General features: G+C 42.4%; 1 protein-coding gene across 2 annotated transcripts in view; it reads right to left on the minus strand.

Moving 5' to 3' along the window:
- Window positions 1-4,051: 4,051 nt before the first annotated feature.
- The window catches only part of nlgn4xa (neuroligin 4 X-linked a), a 125,571-nt gene continuing 114,023 nt past the window's right edge, over window positions 4,052-15,599 (minus strand). For both annotated transcript variants that reach the window (XM_080877630.1, XM_080877631.1), the window contains exon 6: window positions 4,052-6,493. In XM_080877630.1, coding sequence (XP_080733756.1) covers window positions 5,599-6,493 — 895 coding nt within the window. In that variant the 3' untranslated portion in view covers window positions 4,052-5,598. The remainder of the gene's footprint in view (window positions 6,494-15,599) is intronic.

Here is a 15,599-nt window from a genome sequence, read left to right on the forward strand (position 1 = left end):
GATCAAGTGCTTAAACATGCTGCCTGAAAGACAAGGATCAAAAATTAAACATGAGTCAAATTATTTCATGTGTTGGGCACAGACTGCAATTTAATTCATTTCAGTTTCATTTAAATCAAGTCCCCTCAAGGCGCTTTCTATTGTAGGGTAAAGGCCCTAAAATTGTATATAGAAAACCCCAACAGTTAGACAACCACCTATCAGCAAACATAGGTGACAGTGGGAAGGAAAAACTCCCTTTTGACAGGAAGAACTGGCAGAACTAGACTCAGGTTGGAGCAAACATTTGCTATGTGACCGGTTGGGAAAAAAGGAGAGCTAAAGGAAAATGAGGAATGCTTCCATCTTCTATTTACAGCAGTAAAAACCCACTTTGTGTTTCTGTTTTGCAAGAAGAGTGTCCCGGTTACCAGTGTGCTTGTTTTAGGTTTGTGTTTATCTGAAACTAAATATACCAGGGGTTTTTCCCTTTTGAAGCACATTTCACTGGCTGTAGGAGAGCTGAGTCATCATCCTGTGCCAGTGTTGTGTTAGATTATAATATTATTTTATGCCATGTTAAGATAAGATAAGATAAGATAGAACTTTATTAATCCCTCGGGCGGGTTCCTCTGGGAAATTCGACTTCCAAAAAAAAAAAAAAAAACCACAGCAACGACCGAAGTTACAGTTACAGAATTGTTATATATATATATATATATATATATATATATATATATATATATATATATATATATATATATATATATATATATATGGGATAAATAGAATAAATAGGAATAAAAATAAAAATACAAGTGAATTGCACATTTCAAGTATTGAGTCTATTGCACTGTTGACTATTTACAAAAAGTATTGCACAAGGTATTGTACAGTGAGGTGCAGAGGCACTACAGCTTAGTTGTTCCCCCCTCCTTTGTCCTCCTGTTTCCCCTCCCTCTCCCCTCCAGAGAGGAGTTAAACAGTCTGATGGCGTGTGGGACAAAGGAGTTTTTAAGTCTGTTAGTTCTTGTCTTTGGGAGAAGCAACCTGTCACTGAACAGACTCTTCTGGTTGTTAATGGCCGTGTGCAGAGGATGCCCAGCATTGTCCATAATGTCCATCAGTTTCTTTAATGTCCTTTTCTCTGCCACTGTCACCAGAGTGTCCAGCTTCATGCCGACCACAGAGCCAGCCCTCCTGATCAGTTTCTCCAGCCTGCATGAGTCCTTCTTTGCTGTGCTGCTCCCCCAGCACACCACAGCATAGAAAAGTACTCCAGCAACCACCGACTGGTAAAACATCCTCAGGAGCTTCCTGCAGATGTTAAAAGACCTCAGCCTCCTGAGGAAGTACAGTCGGCTTTGGGCTTTTTTATACAGGTGCTCTGTGTTGCATGACCAGTCCAGTTTATTGTCCACCCACAGCCCGAGGTACTTGTACTTGTTGACCACCTCCACCTCCTCCCCCTCTATCTGAACCGGCAGTGGACCTTCTCTGGACCTCCCGAAGTCCACAACCAGTTCCTTAGTCTTTGAGGTGTTGAGTTGCAGGTGGTTTGTGTGACTCCATGCGACAAAGTTCCTCACCAGACTTCTGTACTCCTCTTCCTGATCATCCCAGATACACCCCATGATGGCTGTGTCGTCTGCAAACTTCTGAATGTGGCATAATTCAGAGTTGTAGCAGAAGTCAGAGGTGTACAGGGTGAAGAGAAGAGGGGACAGCACAGTTCCCTGTGGTGCTCCTGTGCTGCTGACCACAGTGTCAGACGTGATGTCCTTCAGCCTGACGTACTGTGGTCTGTCGGTGAGGTAGTCGGAGATCCAGGCCACCAGGCAGGGGTCCACCTCCATCCTGTTCAGTTTTTCCTGAAGCATACAGGGCCGGATGGTATTAAAGGCACTGGAAAAGTCAAGAAACAGTTATACCCCTAACTAAAGATTGTGAATTATTATGTCGTTTTAGTTTGCATTATTCTCCTGAATTAGAAGAAGCTGATAACTATTGCATTTGTTAAACTGATTTGCATTATATTAGACTGCTGATTTATTGTGGATGAATGATATTGTTTTATGATGCATTATACTGCTGAGTTATAAGAAAATACTGTTTGCAGAAAGTCATCGCCTTATTTGTCTGATTAGAAGAGAACAGAACATGCTGGAGTTTTCTGCCCCAACTCAGCAGGAGCAGATAAACAGGGAGCCAAGGTCGTAGCTTAGGCGCTGTGTGAGAGAAAGCATGTGAATGTTTAGGCTTTTTATGATAAGGTGGAGGCACCAGAGGCTATAAGAGTTTGAGCAATGCTCCACCATTTTGAGATCTGAGGCTGTCTGCATCAGTGTCCATCTCCCACGTGTGTGATCATTAAAATCATCGTTTGACTTGACCCGGCCGGACCAGTGTTGTTATTGTGGTTTTTTCTCTTGTCTCCATCCCCAATATTTTGAACCTTAACAGTTGCCAGTCCCACTAGATTACACAGAGACAGACTGTGCAAACAACGTGGTCACGTGTGATCAGCTTCAGGCCCGTGCTGAATAGTGGCTCCATAATAACTTATTTTCTGCAGTCTTTATCCGACTGGCTGACTGACAATGACTGAGTGATGCAGTAATAGCAACTATTGTGCTTTAACTTCACTGTAACTAAAATGCTACCTCTTTCAATTACTGCAAAATAATTAAAAAAATATTTTTTGTTAATCAAGAGTAAAAATGATCTAATGACATAATACAGAAAAAATACATAAAATTACAAATAAATACTTTTAACACTTTCACTGAAGGACTTTTAGCTTGGTTTCTTAGTACTTTTACTAAAGCAAATAGTTATTATTCTACTAAATAGTTTTTCTACTGCTGGTTAGTGTGGTGTCATCTGAGATTATACTGGTATACATTGTAAATTGAAAATGGTTTTATTGGAAGAGTGCCACGCCCTTTGTAAGCGTGTAGGCCAGGATGGAGTGGGCTGCTCTCACCCATTGACAGATACTAATTTCCTAGTCTGGCATCAACAGGGTCCACTCTTTGCTTTATGGACCATCCTGTTATCCTTCTACCTCAGTTTGACATCTTGCATTGATTTCACTCCTCACTCACTCCAGTGGTGTCCTCATGATTGTCCACAGGGTAATCTGAGGTGAATTTAACTGATGAGTGTCACCTGGTGGAAACAGGGCACTGACAGTAGCACAGTCACAGTCAGTTCCACACACCAAACTTGTACGTATGGATGGAAATGTTGGTTTCCAATTTTGCACAACCCCTTATTTCCCCTTGAAGAACACACATTTCATTTGATACTTAAAGCCTCAATAATTATGTCAATGAAACAAAACAAAAAAAGCAAGCTTCAAATATACTGGAACTCTATTCGTGTGTGTGTTTGTGTCTTCTTTGTTTTTTCATTGTGAAATTTGTGTTATTATTATTTTGACCCTATAAGTTGTAGAAGGTTTTTTTTACATGTGTTAGCTCATTTTTTTCTCTACTTAATCAAGTATTTTTTTCAGACTTTTGTTGTATGACTGTTGTATGACTTACATTTTAACTACTGATTTTATCTGTTTTGATTTTATCTGTTTTGATTTTATATACTGTTTTGTTTCTTTGTTTCTTTGCTTGTTTTAATCAATTTTAAATCATGCTTTTTATTTGTTTTTGTTTCTAATGTCTCTGTAAAGCACTTTGAATCACCTTGTTGTTGAATTGTGCTATACATGTGCTACACAATAAACTTGCCTTGCCTATGACAGTAGAATCACAACAAAATACTTGTTTTTAATCACTGTTTTTACTGTGATAAAAAAATGACTAGTTAAGCTGACAGAGTAATTTCTGAACGTTTTAATAAATCAAAGTGTTTTTTACTAAATAAAACACAGATGAAGAACGTGAGCGTGAAATTGTAACAAGATGAACATTTTAAAGAATTACACTTAAAACAACATGAAAGACTTACCTTTGCAACATCCTTGTTTCAGATAAAGTTTGAGTTCTTGCTGTGAAGCTGTTTTTTATTATCAGGGTGGCTGTGGCACAATAAACCCAGATAAACTTCTAATCCAGCAACTCTTGTGTGTGAGTTTATTTCTATAAAACATAAATTGCTGTAGAAATATGTGTGCAAAGGTGAATGTGACTTTGTAGGAGTGAAAACGCTTTGACGTGTGCTCTTTTGTCCAGTGGCAATACTCTCCAATTAAACACACACCAGACAAATAATCCGATCAGACCTTGAACCATGTTTCTTTTCTATCTCTCGCCCATTTTTTTATTTAGAAAATACTGTGATATTTTATTAAAAATGTTGCAGAAAAACTTTATACAAGTGTCCAGAAATATGCGTAGTATTACCGAAGGCAAAACTGCAAATAAATACAAGACTAACTACTAAATAAGGACTTTTCAACTCTATATTAAAACCCTCGTTAGCTCGACTGGTTTATAGACCAAATGAATATATATTTAATAGAATTTACAAATGTAGCTTAAAATCATCTGCCTCTTTTTTCATAATAGGATGCAAAATGGAAAGAGAGTTATGACTACTCGTGTTGTAATTTCATAATAATTAGCATCATTAATATTTACACTCATTCACTTTTTTGTAACCCAAAATATCACAATCCTGGCACAATACTTTACATATTGCTAGCATATGACAATTTAAAATATCTAACATATATTTCTTTACAAACATATCCAACTAATATTAATACAAAAAAATCACTGCCTTTTTATTTCTAAATAATACATTGCTGGTCACATCGTAAGCACAGGCAGTGCTGAGACAGAAAACTGCTGGAAGCATAACAGGGTGACAGCAGGTGATGGGAGTGAGTCAGTCCATACTGTCAGACAGTAGATGTCTGAAATGCAAAGTAAAGCTCGTTCTACATGCAGTATCTAAAACGTGGACACGAAGCAATGCACGAGACAGTACTGTATGTGGTGACCTGCGAACCCGCAGTGTGCAACTCTCCGAGTGTGGGATTGTGATCGCAATTTGGTCATTGTGCGAAAATGAATGAAACACAAGTCGTAACAGGAAGAAAGAATGACCGATGTTCAGGTATATTTACACAAACCTCAACATAAAGCACAAGCAAAATAAAAATAAAAACAATAGTTTCAGGAGCAATTTTAATATTGTTTTTCTTCTTTAAAACTTTTTGTATTTCCACTCATGTCTATATACCTTTTTTCGTGTTCTTTTTATACAAAGTTTTCATAAATACATTTCATGTGCCCAAGTCAGGTGCATGGAGGAAAAGATGGTGTTCCATTGTTGCTTTTCACCAACTGTCGTCTTTGTCTGTCAACATAGAAACTGCTGTTTTTGTCTCATGAGATTATATAACAGTCATCCACTGGTTGCCCTTTGTCTTGGTAACACTCCTCGAAAACCTTCGTGACAATTTGCTCCAAACAGTTATTACTGTAATAACATTCATTTTGAATAGTTTTGTGAGTTTATGATCACTTTATATTGTATATGCTTTTCAAGAAGGCTTGGTAGCAAAATAACATCTGCTGAATAACTTATATTCTCCTCGTGTGGGTAGTTGTTAATCCAGAGGGAACCTGGCACAGTCCCGTCCCAGCTGAGCTATACCCGCGTGGTGGAGTGGCCGTGGGGCAAGTTGGTACTGTTCTGGCTGCCACCAAAAGTGTTGAAATTGTGCAGAGGCTGCATGCCAGCCAGGGAATTGGGGATCATGGTGATGGTGCTGGGAGTCATCAGTGGTATATCATCAGGTGACCTGCGGAGAGTCAGTGTGTAGTCTGGTGGGCAGGTGAGCCGCAGCGTGTCGTGGGCCTGAAGTGAGTCACACTCATGGTGGTGCTCGTGTTCTAGCTGTTGCTGCTTCATCTGTAGAGACATCAGTTCCTCACTCTGCAGATGGGCTACGTCATTGGCAGTAGATGGAGTATTGGTTGGAGCAGAGTTGCGCTGCGGGGTGGGGACGCGCTGGTTGGACTCATGGCGACGTTTGTCTTTCTTGTAGTAGAGTGCAGCAAAGGCGAGGATGTTCAGAAATAGCAGCGATGCTCCCACGGCGATCGTGACGCTGAGCTCAGTGGAGTAGTCCCGTTTGGTCTCAATCACCACAGTTGACTCATCAGTCAGGTCCCCGCTCTTGCGCTGGTTGGTTGTTTGCTTGGTGTTGGCAGAAGGAACTCCCGGGTGGCGTGTGGTGGAGGGCCAGTTGTTTTTACCCGGGAATCGTTTGGTATAAGGATACGGTGTAGTGTCCTGTGGAGGTATCTTAGTAGTAGTGGATACATATTGAAAAAATTCATTAATGTTGTGAAGGTGTGGAACCAGTTCGAGCCAGAACGCAACCTTGGTAGCTCGGTAGTGGTCTCGGACTCGAGGTTTGAGGCCAATGTGAAGGTAGAGCTGGTCCTTGGGGTTGTACTTTGTCCACGCTACCTCCTCGAAGCGGTTAGGCTTTGTGTGGATGAATTTGGTATCCTGTGGAACTGGCTGGTTTGGATCCCTGAAAGAGAAAAGCAGATAAAACCCTTTTCAATCAACATGCCAAGGATTTCTGGACAGCTAATTATTACTACATTACTGTATTTCTAATTCATTTTGACAAAGGAAATATACAGCTGTGAAAAAAGCTAAATATCTCATTCATTACCATTTAAAACACAGCGAACACAAAGTAACAAAGCAGGTTTTTCTGACTTTGAATTAGCTCTTCCTCAAATAGTTTTAAAGTGATGTGATAATACAATTCAACAATGTAAGAGTCCATTAGATTCAGTTAGCACGAATTTGTGACACTTCCAGATGAGTCATCAGCCCCAAACCCCAAAGTCTTTCATCTGTTTTCATCTGTTTGCTCCTTCTTTCCAAAGCTAATGTGTTTGGAGGTGACTCTGAATTTGAATGCACAAGCTGACAAAGTCTTCTGTGTCCTTAAACACCAATGACACGTTTCCAGGTTACATTTTCTTAATATTCAGTGTTACTCAGTGCACTTTTTGGTAGCTTGAGAAAGAGCTACCTCTCCAGTGACTTTGTGAGAATGATTTCATTAACTTTGAAGAATTGTGGGGGAGTGAAAGCTATACAACAACCTTGGAGCTGACACGCGGATTGTGGGTTGTTGTCTATCTCAGTACTCAAGAGGAACAGTTCACACATTGCATTTTAAGATGCAACAAGAAGCACTGTTTGTGACGTATTTTGTGATTACAGACAGATGTGTTGTGTACAGTCAGTTTCTGGCTGTCTGAATGAATGTGTTAGAAAATATCCGGTCTCTTGACGTTCTGTTCTGCTTGGTGATTTGCAGTCCAGCTCTTTTCAGTGCCTCGAATCCTTAGAATCCGTTTCTTTTAAAAGTATTATTATTATTATTATTATTATTACTGTGAATCTTTCGACGCTTAAGTGAAGCCTGAACTGAAACATAGCCAGAGTATAGTACTGCATATTGCTCTTTATGCACTGCTGCCCTCTCAAACTGACAAAAATGCAAAATTCACTTAATAGTTATGAAAGACATTTTTAATGCTATTAAGGCCAAGTTTAGCCTAAGAGCATATGTATAATTCCTACTGTCAGCAATTAAAGATTGTATTTTAAGGGGAAATGTTCATGATTAGCTCGTTGTGTGTGTGTGTGTGTGTGTGTGTGTGTGTGTGCGTGTGTGTGAGAGATGGTGGATTCAAATCCAGGGCCTTTTTGCTGTGAGGCAACAGTACTTATTGTAATTATTATTATTACTACAGAACTGCTGCCCCTGACACTCCATCCGTCCAGTTATTCCACATATCCAGAGCTGAGTCACAGGAGAAGCAGACCCCCCTCTTCCTAGCAGCCTCCTCCAGCTTTTCTGGTGGGACAGCCGAGAGATATAATCTCTTGTGTCTGCCCCAGGGCCTCCTTCCGATGGGACATGACCGGAACACCTCACCCAGGAGGCATCCGTGTCAGATGCTCAAACCACCTAAACTGACTCCTTTCAATGTGACTCTACTCTGAGCCCCTCCCAGATGGCCGAGAGGCCAGCCAACCTTTGGAGAAAGCTCATTTACGCCGCCTGTATCTGCGATCTCGTTCTTACAGTCACTACCCAAAGCTCGTTACCAGAAACGCAGATCAACTGTTAAATCGAGAGCTTCACTTTTACTCTCAGCTCTCTCTTCACCACAAAGCACTGGTATGTCTGATGACTTAAATCTACTGCCGAGTCTGTTTATTATTCTTAAAGTGTCTTATCTAGGCTCGAAACATGACCGTGTCCAATGAAATAAAGTCTTAAGGGAGAAAAAGCTGACCCAAGAGTTCTACAATCACAGTTTCCGATATGTTATTCCATATATTATCAAAAAATTCACAAAAATACCCACACACCTGCACACACACACTTGTATGTGTGCCTTCATATATATCAGAATATATAAGGAGCTTAGTAAAACTGGCTAGATATTGGAGAACTGGAGAATCAAACTAAATTATAATGTTATATTGTTATTAAATTGCTGGTCTTTAAGGTTAAGACGATGTATTCATTTTGTAATCCTTTAAATGTTTATTAAACCCTGTTTTTTGTAAGCTATAGCTCAGAGCAGGTCATCTGCTAATTGGAAGGTTGGTGCTTTGATTCCTCCAGTCTGGATACCAAATATGCTTGGGCAGGATACTAACCCCATGTTGCTCTCCAATGCATCCATCAGAGTATGAATGTGTGTGAATGTTAGATAGAAAGCCCTTACATATAAAGAGCACAGTGTTTGTATGAGTGGGTGAATGAGGTAAGCTGTGTAAAGCGCTTTGATTGCTCTGATAGAAAAGAGCTGTATAAGAACCATTTACCATTTTACTCGATGTGATTGTGTTCTTTCCATAGTATTTACACAGTAGTAAAAAAATAAATATACCAGTGTAATGTATTGCTATATACCAAATAAATAAACAGCTAAACAAATACATTAGTGTAGACATTTATGGGATGGAAATTGTATTTACTAATATTTCACATGTCTGGTATACAGAAGTCAAAGCCACAGCTTGTGCTGTACTACCCTGAGCAAGCATGTCTGGCCTTGGAGGCTTTGCAGGTTGGGTAAAACTCTTACTCAAATAGCCTTATTTTGCTACAGAGATTAGCAGATGCCGTATGTAATCAAGGCACTGCACTGAATCTATCTAACCGACTCCAATTTGTTCATGTAAATGAGGAGTTCTCTCCACACAGGTCTAATTGTGGTGTTACAGGGTTTTGTAATACGTGCTTTGCTTAGGCAGCATTATTAGAAGGCATAGCAAATTCAGATAAAACTCTGGATGGCATTACTTTGGACTTCAACGGACATTTTGAACAAATATGTCGGACTGCTTTCTTGCATTTGTGTAATAGCCCTAAAATCAGAAGCATCTTCTCTCAGGTGCTGCATAGAAAACAACATTATGCATTTCTTCTGGGCTGGACTACTGTATTTATTATCAGGAGTGCTAAAATGCTGCAGCATTTTGGATCAACTAGAAAGAGAGAGCAGATTTTGCCCATATTGGCTTGAATGTTCTTGAATAATCCGGGCCCATCTTATCTTAAAGCCCTTAAAGTACCATATCACCCCATTAGAGCACTGGATGGAAGTGTTCATCCATTCTCTTCCACTTATCCCTTTCAGGGTTGCGGTGGGGGTGGAGCCTATCCCAGCTGTCCTTAGGGTAAGAGGCAGGTTACACCCTGAACAGGTCATCAGCCAGTCGCAGGGCTAACACAGAGACAAACAACCATTCACACTCAGATTAACGCCTATGGGAATTTAAAGTTACCAATTAACCTAACCCCACTGTCTGCATGTCTTTGGACTGTGGGAGGAAGCCGGAGTACCCGGAGAGAACCCACAGAAACACAGGGCGAATGTGCAAACGCCACACAAAAAGGACCAGACCAGGTGGTGGAATCAAACTCAGGACCGTCTGGCTGTGAGGCAACAGTGCTAACCACCATGCTGCCGGCAGGCCCTAACTATATGCTTTAGCAAAAAGGAAAGTTTGAAGCCTAATCTTGAAAGTAGAGATAGTGTCTGTCTCCCGAATCCAAACTGGAAGCTGGTTCCACAGAAGAGGGGCCTGAAAACTGAAGGCTCTGGCTCCCATTCTACTTTTAAATCCTCCCCAAGTCTAATTCTGACAGAGGTTTCTTCCTGTTGTTAGGGAGTTTTTCTTTTCAGCTGTCACCAAATGCTTACTCTGTATTATTGTAGAGTCTTTAGTTTAAAATAGAAAAATGACTTGATGTGTCCAGTTTAGAAATAATTTAGAAATAAAACACACACAAAATGAGACCCCAGCTGACAAAAAGGCTCAAAACCAGAACTTTCTTGCTATGTAGCCAGCACAACGCCACCATTGCTTTCTGCACGTCTTTAAGAACTTTCACAAAAATGAAGACTGCAGTTGTATGTATCTGCTAAGCAGTCTGCTTCGTACTTACATCCATATCTGTCCAGACCTATTCAAACATTTGTTCACCACCTTCTGTTATTGAATAACAGAGCTGAATTACAAGCAGATTTTCTACCTTGTGTGGAAGACATGAATTTGTATTGAAGTTTGATCTCTTACCTTTGAGCGAGTGAGTGCCAAATTTGAAAAACCTCCTATAAAATGTTAAGGAGAGATATCATTTGGGCATGCCCATGGATGGCTGTCTGATTATGTAAACCCACGTTTCATTTCAAGTAAGGAAAAAAAGTCTGGAATTCAGATGGAGACATACAGAAAACAAACAGAACCAACAAAAACCAGCATCAGTGGCATTCATACCTAAACACTTCACAGTATTAATGCTTTCTATATTCTAAAGGTAATGTAGGCCATAGAAAATATTTCTATACAGTTTCCAGTTTTCAAAGACATGAGTGTAATATGTTCACAGCACCACCTGTGCCATTTCATAAATTTGTCCTCTCATTAAAAAGGTTGATCACAACAACGCTGCGAGGCTTGCCCTCCAACTGGTGCTTACATATGGACTCATACATTAGGCGTTGCTAGCAGGTGGCGGCGTTTCACTTAAGGCCTGTCATCTCAGCACTAACATATGCTGGAACAATATGCCATCCCCTACCACTGCTATCAGCTTTAAGAAATGTCAATGTTTGAGGTCCTCCGTGCTTATTGAACAGCAAAATATATACTCCTCTTCCAGGTTTCCATCAAGCATCCCATCTGTTGGAAACAGCGACTCTTGCTGTAAGTTGGAATCCTACATCTGTGTTCCTGTCCATAAAGCAGGTGTTTTAAGGCATATAATTCACAGCTGCAATGCAATGTCACTACAGAGGTGCAACAGATACTTTCAGTGTTACTTTGTCCCAGCTGAAAATATCTATGAATAAAGTAGTATATTAAAAAATATTTAAAAAAATGTCTAGAATGTTTCAATCCTGTTTTAATCTGAGTTACAGTGATGGGGAATGAGGTAGAGGCCAAATACTTTGCTTTGGGAGAGGTAAATCAGCAAATGATGATATTATGAAGTGAACACAGTCTAAAACATTACTTAAGATTGCAGTTGCAATGCAGCTTTTATGATATCACTTCATGAAAAATGGGAAATATATGGCACTCATAAAACTGATAAAAGACAAAGAGAGGAAGTGAGGAAGCATTTAACGCAGTGAAGGCTGACATACTGCTGATTCTTCCACTTTCTAAATCAGTTGTGGAGACTTCAATATTAACATCGCTCTAGGACTGAACAGAGAGAGACTCAACTTTTGTTCGTCTGCCTGAAAAACATTCACTGTTTCCAAGGGAATGTGCTCGGTCCAGTCAGCAGCAACACACATGTAATGGGCCTGTAATCACTTTTCTCCTTTCCCTACATGTATGTCTGTGAAGATTCTCAGTCATCCAGGTCATCGTGCCACCACCATCTTTGAACAGAGGGCGGGGCTTACGACACCAACTATCCATCTATGATGCGGTTCTGAGATCCTTCCCAGACGCATTAATGCCCACATACATCTTGGGCCATTTGACCGCAGTAAGTCATATGATAGGGTGAGCTTAGGTTTCACAGTGAGTGTAGCTGAGATATAATGTACGAATTGTGAACATTCTCAAAACTGTATTGTACATAGGTTATACTTTTTTATTGTGTGAACTTTATTTTTTGTGGAACTGAGGTCCCGTGTGTCATTGTTGAAGTGGGACATTAATCAGTGTAACGCCACCTGCGGCCACATTGCGGGTGTGGGGTTTCCTAGCCAGAGCTGTACGGACTCCACACTGGGTGAGGAGAAGCCTGCTGCCGCTGTGTGACACTGATTTTGCTGCTGCACTCTGTTTTATAGGAATAAACCCTGTTTCCAGCCAGTCCGTGTCTGTTGTCACAACGCAGTCGACCATTTCACATCTGCTACATAAAAGTGGTGCCGTGACCCGGATGCATCTGATCAGCCGCTGCCGATCGCTGAGGTTGAGCTGAACACTTCCGACACCTGTAATATAAGTAAAATTATTCTGTGGGTCAGCAAAAAATTTCCAGTGTTCTGTTAGTAGGCATTTCTCCCAGTTACACCTGTTAGAGTCTAACTGAGCCGTGTTTACTTGTGTTGTATTTTTCTGAGTGATAGGTATTTTTGTATTCCTTTTGTTTCTGATCCCCTTTGTAGTTATTGCTAACCTCCTGTAAGCAACATGGCTGGTAGGGGCCAAGACTCCTTTAACCTTTTCACGCCAGTCGCTGGGAGAGGTTGGAGACTGTCTGGGGCAGATGAAGTGAGAGACAGGTCTATAATGTCGCATGATGAGCCAGCAGAGTCAGATGACATTATTCGAAATAAAGCTCATGAGCGCCAGTCCTCAACCCCTGCTTTGAGCGACGACAGCACACACAAAGAGCTACGTGAGCTCATTGGTGAATTGGGAACCCAGATAGGTGAATCAATCGCTAGCCGGCTACTATCCAGTCAAGTCCCACTTGGTCCAAACCAGACAGCTCCAGCCGAGTCCCCCAAAGTTAAGAGCCCTGACACCACTCTCGACCTCTCCAAAGTGAACTTAGTGGTCCGACAAGATATCAAAGACCCACCTATGTACAGAGGTGATGATGCGGATAAGTACTCTGTTCATGAGTGGATAGACATGATGGAAGTGTACTTAGAGAAGAGAGGGTTGTCTAGAGCCGTGCAGGTGGATGAAGTCTTAAACCACCTCCTCGGCAGAGCTAAAAACATTGTTAAGGTGGGTTTGAAAAGTAACTCATGTTCTGGTGTAGTGACCAACCCTGAGACCATCTATGCCATACTCAGGCGTTATTTTAGTGATAGTCCTGGCTCCTGTCAACCACTGGCTGACTTCTATGCCACCCAAGCAGTTGCAAAAGAGACCCCAGTAGACTATTGGGTGAGGCTTAATATCGCTGCTGAGGCAGCTGACAAGCATTTACAGCGTCAGGGAGGCAAAATGGAGAACATGGAGGCAGAGATAGCCATGATGTTTATCAGAAATTGTCCTGATCCCAGCCTCGCCTGTGTTTTCAAATGTAAGCCCATCAGTAAATGGACAGTAATGGAGGTTCAGGAAGCCATTGATGAACACCAAAGAGAGTGTCATGCAAAAAAGAAGAGCCTGGGCTCTGCCAGACCCCATCCCCTCCTCGTGGCCACTGCGACAACCACAAGCGAGTCGCCTGAGTTTGAACTGAACCATGCCCAAGTAGGTACAGTAAAATGTTCCCAGGACAGCCCGGGTAAGGCTGCTGGAGCTGCCGCTTCAGACCCAAGTGCTCTAGACCGCGTGCTCAGTATGCTGGAGAGGGTGTTAGAGTGCTCCAACCAGCCTGTCCACCCCGTAATTAGACCACAGCCTCTAGCCTCAGCCAGGTTCCCTTCGTGCCAGGTTTGTGGCAATAGCTCACATTCCACGCGCACTCACTGCATGAGAGAGAGGAGATGTCTAGGTTGCCTGGAGGTTGGGCATCAGAGGAAAGACTGCCCCAGAGCAGCTGAGCCCATTACCCAGCAAAATAATCCCCAGGGAAACTAGGGTGCTTGCACTTGAGAGGGGACAGTGTGAGCGAAGAGTGTGAAACCCTCAATCCCAGTGATGACATACAGACTGTATACAAAGAAAGCCTGAAGTGTGCCCCACCTGGTACTGTTGTACTTTCCCAGAATATAGTAAGACTTGATGAGGCAGACAGCCTATTTTACACGAATGCATTGGTGAATGACAAAGTCTCTTTGCAGGCCCTTCTTGATACAGGTTCCATGGCGTGTACCTTGAGCGAAGAGGCGGAGCGAGAGTTAAAGAGCGCTGGGGTCGCATTGGAATTAAGCGACACTCGTACCGACATTGTGCTAGTGGGCTGTGGTGGAGTTCAGGTTAAACCCAAGAGTATATGCGAGTTGAAAATGGAAGTGTATGATTGTACGTTCAGAGTGCCTGCCCTAGTGGTCCCCGGTCAGAAAGATCAGTTGATTTTAGGGACAAATGTTATCAAACACCTCCTCAGACACTTCAGGCTGTCCCCCCATTTCTGGCAAGTCCTGAGCAAACCCGAATCAGCAGAAGCGCCTGAAATAGTGCAGTTTCTGAATATGCTGTCTGGCATTAACCGGTGGAGGGGTGACAAAATGCCAGATGTCATTGGCACTGTCAAACTAGCTCAGGCAGTGACTCTACTCCCCAAGCAAGAGCACCTTGTATGGGGCAGACTGCCAGCGTCATCACCCCTTTCCGAGGGCAGCGCCATTCTGGTTGAACCACCAAAATCGCAAACTCATAAAAAAGGTGTCATTGTCTGTAGAACTGTGGTTTCTATGAGTGGCGATAGGTGGGTCCCTGTTCGAATCCTGAACACATGTGATAAGCCTATCACATTGAGACGAAACGCTAAGGTAGCAGATGCTTCCGCTTGTGTAGCTGTTGAAGATCTCGAAGTGGCTTCTGACCAAAACCCAAGTGAGACCCTTAGGGTCCAGAGCCAGACAGTGTGTAGCGACGCACAGAGTAGCCCTCCCTCCTGCCCTAGCCTGCGTGACAGCTTGCAGAAGATGGGGTTGGAGGACCTAGACCTCGACTCTTGTGAAGTCTCAGACCACTGGAAGGCTCAGGTACTGCAACTGATCCACAGGTATGAGGATGTCTTTTCCAAGGGTAAGCTGGACTGTGGACTGGCAAAGGATTTTGTCCATCGCATCCATCTGTCTGACGACAGGCCGTTCAGACTTCCCTATCGGCGCGTCCCTCCAGGGCAGTACCACAAGTTGCGACAGGTGCTCACAGAGATGGAGGAGCGAGAGCTGATCCGCAAATCCAACAGTGAGTGGGCGTCCCCACTGGTACTGGTGTGGAAGAAGAATGGAGATCTCAGAATATGCGTGGACTACCGCTGGTTGAACGCACGCACAGTCAAGGATGCCCATCCCTTGCCCCACCAGTCAGACTGTCTGGCAGCCCTGGGAGGTAACGCAATTTTCAGTGCCATGGATCTCACCTCTGGCTTCTACAATATTGAGATGGCAGAGGAGGACAAAAAGCTAACGGCCTTCACAACACCAATGGGGCTCTACGAGTTTAACAGACTCCCCCAAGGCCTGTGCAACAGCCCGGCGAGCTTCATG

Source organism: Rhamphochromis sp. 'chilingali' (genome assembly GCF_963969265.1).
Source record: "Rhamphochromis sp. 'chilingali' genome assembly, chromosome: 3".
Lineage (NCBI taxonomy): Eukaryota > Metazoa > Chordata > Actinopteri > Cichliformes > Cichlidae > Rhamphochromis > Rhamphochromis sp. 'chilingali'.